This window comes from Manihot esculenta, chromosome 11 (assembly GCF_001659605.2).
Source record: "Manihot esculenta cultivar AM560-2 chromosome 11, M.esculenta_v8, whole genome shotgun sequence".
NCBI lineage: Eukaryota > Viridiplantae > Streptophyta > Magnoliopsida > Malpighiales > Euphorbiaceae > Manihot > Manihot esculenta.
This window is the reverse complement of record NC_035171.2, coordinates 8,895,554-8,902,051: the sequence shown is the minus strand read 5'-3', so window position 1 is coordinate 8,902,051 and position 6,498 is coordinate 8,895,554. Positions and strand designations below refer to the sequence as shown.

At 34.3% G+C, this 6,498-nt stretch overlaps 1 protein-coding gene across 1 annotated transcript; it reads right to left on the bottom strand.

Annotated features, from left to right (window-relative positions):
• Positions 1-2,173: 2,173 nt before the first annotated feature.
• Positions 2,174-6,176, bottom strand: LOC110626006 (probable receptor-like protein kinase At1g80640). The gene is made up of 10 exons (XM_021771730.2): positions 5,654-6,176; positions 4,875-5,054; positions 4,504-4,754; positions 4,280-4,412; positions 4,131-4,194; positions 3,908-4,004; positions 3,703-3,802; positions 2,859-2,977; positions 2,669-2,758; positions 2,174-2,579 (listed from the first exon to the last, which is right to left on the bottom strand). The coding sequence occupies exons 1-10, from the start codon at positions 5,823-5,825 to the stop codon at positions 2,421-2,423; spliced, it is 1,365 nt and encodes a 454-aa protein (XP_021627422.1). The 5' UTR covers positions 5,826-6,176; the 3' UTR covers positions 2,174-2,420.
• Between the last annotated feature and the right edge of the window lie 322 nt (positions 6,177-6,498).

Here is a 6,498-nt window from a genome sequence, read left to right as displayed (position 1 = left end):
TTGCTTGTGCCAGCAAGAGAAGGTTTCCCATATTTTAAAAATATTTATTAAACAATAAATTTAAGCGTTTAATTTTAATGTATGATAATATTTTTTAGTCAATATATATGATAATATTAAATTTCTAAATTATTGTCACTATTTTATAATTTTTATTTATTTTAATTTTTTTATATGTATTAAAAAATATAATTTTTTTATTAACTTTTTAATTATAATTATTTTAAATATATTAAATTTTATTAAAATGAATATTTTCAACATATTCCAAACAATCCCATTTATGTCTATGCAGGCTTAGTGATCTCAGTCCATTTTAATGTCTCCATCAGGAACTTTGCTGCTAGTGATTTTCTTCTAAAAGAGCATTCTTATATATAATATTTTGCAGAATTAATAAATAATATTAGCAATTAGCTAGATTTTCTCAAGGAAATTAATTTCATAAACAGGTGATCAAATAGTGGCTGGAGCTAAATGTCTCAGTATTCTAATTCTAGCAGCAATTCCATGATTCCTAGCAATTTTCAGCTACAGTTCTTGGTTTTGTAAAATAATATATAATAAAGTTTTATTTATATAAACAGAAAATTTCTATGATGAAGCTGTTCTTTTGGGTTTTACACATTTTCAGTAATCTCATGAACAGTAAATAATTAATCAACCTGATATAAGATTGATATTGTGTAATTGCTTTATTCTTCCCTGATGCTCTCTAAAGCTGGTTGCCAATGATCATAAGGCATAAATGGTCTGTTTGGTGATCCTGTTGGCAAATCCTTCTTCCTCTTCCAGATCCCATATGAGCATGACCAGAAGCTACTGTTTGATAATGGTGCATCACCATTCATGGATTTTTTCCTGAACACATTAAACATGCATATGGTGCATTTATCATCAGACAAGCAACTTCCCCTCCTTATATCCTTTGTGTTCTTGTTCGGAGAAATCCCACAAGTCTTCTTCTCTTTGTTGTCAGCCTCACTGCTATTGCCGTCAGGAACAGGAGATCTGGACTTGAGCCGGTGGCTCTGAAGCTTCCGGACAGTGCTCATGGGTACGACGTAGAACTTCTGACCTGGTGTCAGAATGGTGTCTGGTTGAACAATAGCCCATGGATTCTTGAAAATATGTGGGTATGCAACGATGCATTTTGGGTTCTCTCGCATGATGCCTGATGCAAGAACAGGCTTGTCATGGAGCTCTCTGTGTCCTCCAGGATGAACAATCTTGACGAACATGTTATTGATGGTTTTAGTGCAGAGCCACTTTGATATGGCCATGGTCTCTTCTGATCATAATAGAGAGATTTTGTTGCAGGAAGATGAAGCAGGGGAAGTAAGATGAAGTTGGCATTTTAAGGGTATAATCTTGGGATTATTTGATAATATCATGGCTAGTATGTGAAATTTATTAGGCATTAAAATAATGAGTTTTAGCTGGTGCACAACTGTGAGTCAGGTTTTGGCATGACAGACACTTGTAAATTGTCAGTCACAAATGGTCGGTGACAGAAGGTTTTTATGAATGATGTATTATGATATCCAATTGAGTAGAGAATATAATCAGAATAGTAAATTTTTTATCAAGAATTTCTAACTAGAAGGAAACTTGCTAATAAGGTAATGGTAACCGATTCTGCTTTCCTAGCAATTTACCGAAAAACAATACTAAGCTAACTTATAGGAACTTTAACATCCTAGATAAAGCTAGAAATATAAATAAATATTTAGTTTCACTTTTTTTTAAAAAAAATTATTAAATAAATGAGAAATTATAAAATAAAAATAAATTATATTGAATTTCTAAATTAAATCGATTCAGTCAATGTCAACATCAATAAATTAAATTTCACAAGATTGCCGTTGAGGAATTAAATTGATCTATTCTTTCGGTGAGAGGACCACATGATTTCGCACTACCAGGAAAAGGAGATACTTCAATTTTGTCATTAAACTTATGAACTACCTAATGAAAAGATGGATCAGTTCACAAAATCATGCCATTACCATTTCAAGTTTCACTTCTGTTAAAAGAAAATGTGATCACCCTGCCCGAACAAGCGTCGAGCTATATATTTTTCCAGAGGACCTCCCTTAATCGACCAACCCCATGAATCCTTACGTTGTAGATATAAAAACGTAAGAACCCGACGAACCCCACACTTAAAAGATTAATCTAACTTCAAGTTTCCTCCCATTTTTGCCTCTAAAGCTGACATCTTACTCAAGTTCTTGGAAATGCACCATTACAAAAAACTGAATATGAACACATCACATTTGATTCAATTAATTTACAACTGTGATGACAAGGGAAAAACAATTCCTGTAATGATCAGAATGCATTCAAATCTACTAAGGAAATAGTCGTGTGAAAAAAAATGATCATGAAGAACATAAACGTATCTGCATATTCCAACATCATTTCTGAGAATGCAATGAAGAAGGCAGAGGTTCTGTTAGTCTTAATGATCCTCCGTGCTCGACTGGTACAAGAGGAATAAGCGAATGCAGAACATCCGTTATCAGCGGCCTATAACTCGGTTCTTGTTGTACACATAGTACTGCCACTGCAGCTACCTGTTCAATGGAAATAGATAATCCAACTTGTCAAGTACAACCACGAAGAAAAAAATTTATAAGCACATGTTCTGACATAATGTATGTACCTGGTATAAGTGCTTTAAATCCATAGTATCCTTAAGAACAGGGTCCACAATATTTGGAAGCTTTGATCTGTCAGTAAGCTGAGGCATGGCCTACATTGCAAAAATGGGAGTACATTAAGTTCCACAAGCTTGGAATTCTAATAGGGATTATTTCATAGATTACAGCTGCATAGTGTTAAAAGGAAGTTACCCATGTAACTATAGACTGACATTGATCTTCTGAAATCATTTCCACTGGTCGTCTTCCCATGAGTAGCTCCAGAAGAACTACTCCGAAGGCATAGACATCGCTTTTATCAGTTAATTTACCTGAACAACTCCAAAAGGATATATGTTAAGTCTCACCTTTCACCAAAGAAAAAAAAAACCATAAAAAGTGCCAGAGATGTTTCTCTTCCAATCATATGGATGTGTTTGTAAAGGAAATAGGCCAGTCGTGACACCCTTGAATTCATTTTCAACATTCAAACAAACAGGAGAATCACTGCAATACATGCCTCATACAACAGTTCTCACTTGATTCTTTAGGACTTGGTTAATTTCAGTGCAAAACAAGCCTAAAGGACAAAATTCTAATCGATTTTACAAGCTTTCTTGATCCCAGAATGAATTGGATAGGCATTCTCAATGAATTTTGGATATCATTCTGACTGCAGAAACACATGTTAGCTTCATTAAGATATTGATGATGAATGATGACAACAAATTAATGCCATTCTATGTCAAAGGATTAAAAATAGACATGAGGAGTCGTATTTGATTCAGCTAGATAAGCAAAGCACTAACTTTGAGGAAATGGAAAATTTTAGCTGCAAGTTATTAACCTTACTGAGCTAAGAGATCATGCAAAGAAAAAAAAAGCAAGAATATTCACTTTTTAATCCTTTAAAAGTAGGAACTGGGAAGAATATCATGCCAATTCACAAAGATTTCCATTAGACGTGATCTATTTCATGTGATGGAACTGAAAATAGCATAAGCAATGAAACATAATAAACTTTCTACCATCAGCATTGTAGACAATTTTAGCATACCTTCCAAAAGGTATTCTGGGGCGACATAACCTAAAGTTCCTGAAAGCTTTATGTTCTTGTTTTCGATCCCAGAAGTTACAGCAAGGCCAAAGTCTGAAAGCTGAACAAGAACTCATTGAAGGAAGTAATTCCAGTTGGCATCATAAAGAGCAATTGACAAGAACAGGTGAGGATTAAATGTTAAGCTGCTATTTATATTTTTTACCTTGGCATTGAAGTGGGAATCTAGAAGAATGTTTGATGACTTTATATCTCTATGGACGACAGGCGGATTACAATGCTCATGGAGGTATTCTAGTCCTCTGGTCAACATCAAGTCATTAATCGCAGTGACCACAAGTTAGCACAAGAAAGAAAGTTTCTTTGGAAAAGAAAAAGAAAAAGAAAGAGAATAAAGTATAAAAAGCAAAAATGAGCATTGCACATGCCTTGCAACATTAACAGCAATTTTCATCCGGAGATGCCAAGTTAAAGCTGATCCATGTGTTGGTCCTAAAATGTCCATCAACAACATCAATAAGCAAAAGGATTCATAACATTCACATCTTTCATTCCATTTTCTTCTAAGGAAGTATACCATGCAATTGACTTTCCAAAGACCCATTTTGCATCATTTCATACACAAGGAGCTTTGCTTCACCATGAATGCAGTATCCCAAAAGAGAAATTATGTTCTGATGCTGAATTTTTGTCAACCACTTCATCTCATTCTGCACTTGCAATTGACATTGGAAGGGAGAAACTAATGAGAATTCATACACCCAGCAATGGATATTCAAAGCAATTTCAGCATGATGTTACCTCAAATTCTCTTTGTACATCCTGTCCTATGCCCTCCAGTTTTTTCACTGCTGCATGGAATTTGTCATTGAAATGAGCTTTGTAGACACGTCCATGACCACCTTCACCCAGTAAATTATTTTCCTGGAAATTGTTTGTTGCTGCTTCTAACAACTGATATTCCATCAAAGCAATGGAACCCTTCTTACCAGCCATCTTCAAGGAATTAAATTTATCCAGAATTGGACTCAGGGAATGCCCATTTCCAGCATCTTAATATTGAATTACACAAATAAACAGAAAAATTTGGACATATAAGCATAACTGCAGTTAATTGTAGGCAGGAAAAAGCTGTAAATCACTGGAATGTGACTTCAGGACAAAGAACATACCAAATTTTTCGTTACATTTGGAGCTAGAGTTCTTTGAGTTTTTCATTCTAAGGATCCAGAAACATGACAGAAACATCAAGATTCCTCCAAGGAGAGAAGAAGCAACAATTAGTGCTATGAGGATTCTCTTGTTCAAATCTTGATGGTGCACTATTTTTACCATAGGAACCGTAGACAGTCCTGGGTAAGCAGGAAAATAGCATACCAAATATATTATATATTGGAACAAATTCCAAAAAAAAAAAAGGGAGAGCTCAAAAGCATCAGGACAAGAAAAAAAAGGTACAAGGAGAGAAAAAGGAGAAAAAATCATGATCTTTGCAGCAAATTGTGAAAACTGAATAAAATATTAATCTCAAATATTTCCAGGAAACAATATAGAAATTGATTCAGCAAATCAATACTTCGTACTTAACCTACAGAATCAACCAACAAAAAGCAGTTCCTCTACCACCTGCTGAGGCACTGAGGAGAAGCAAAGGGAAGAAAGAAAATAAGACACAATCTCATGGTGCAGTTTGCATTCTATTGGCTCCATATTGAAGGATTTTTTTCCTTCTCCACATTTACCCAGTAACCAAAATTGCAGAGATAGAGACGAAATCTACACTAAATCAAATTATTGCTCTCAGTTTTCAGAGTTTGAATACAAAAGCAAAACAAAATTTATATATGACATCAAATGAAGCATATATTTAAGACAAAAGAACATAGTTCAATAATCAAAACCCATAATGTGAATCCCTAAGAAAAAACACAAAGTGACCTAGTCGACGTACCTGGAGATTGAGCTTCCATTTTTACAGAGAAGAGCGAAATGGGTTCTCTCTTAGCAAGAAGAGAAGGCCCAGAAATGGAAGAGAATGTAGACTCAGGTCTGGCATCAAGCAAGAAAAACAAAAATGTGCTACACAATGCCCAGATGGGCAGAAACAGAGCAAGAAGGTTCATATCCCGTTTCTGTAGAAAAAGATTTAAGCACTCAAAGTTCTTCTGTGCTTTTTTTAAACTTTGAATCAAACTTAAACTTTGATTTTGCCTGGCTATATTTTCATGATTGCAATAAGAGACAAAAGACTGTTGCAGAGAAACCAAGAAAGCAGAAAGCACTTCCTTTTTCCTCTTTTTTTTCCTTTAGAACTTTAACCAATTGTTTATCCAGCAGTGGAGTTATGGAAGAGAGCAAGTGGGCATGAAATCATGTGGCAGTTATTCAATTTGAATGCATCAAAGTTTAAAATTGCCATTGGAATGGAGGGTAGACAAGTGTACATTACAGGGATGTGGGGGTGTCTCTGCTTTTTTGCTTGCAGTAGCAGTACTCTTGTAAGAAAAAACAAAAAAATCTGAAGAGATATGCTTTGTTAATCACTTTCTTTTTTTTTTTCTCAGGGTTTTACTGATTGATATATTTTCATGAATAATTGAAAATCAAATTTTTCTCAAAGTATTTATTCAAAAGTATAAAATTTTAAATATATAAGAAAATATTTATTTCTTATTATTTCATTCACATATGTCAAATGAAGTTTGTCAACAGCTGGATTGACATGCAGGCAACTCAAGGAAAATGTGATTGCCTGCATTTTGGATTGCCTTTTTCATGTCTTTATGATTATGATAA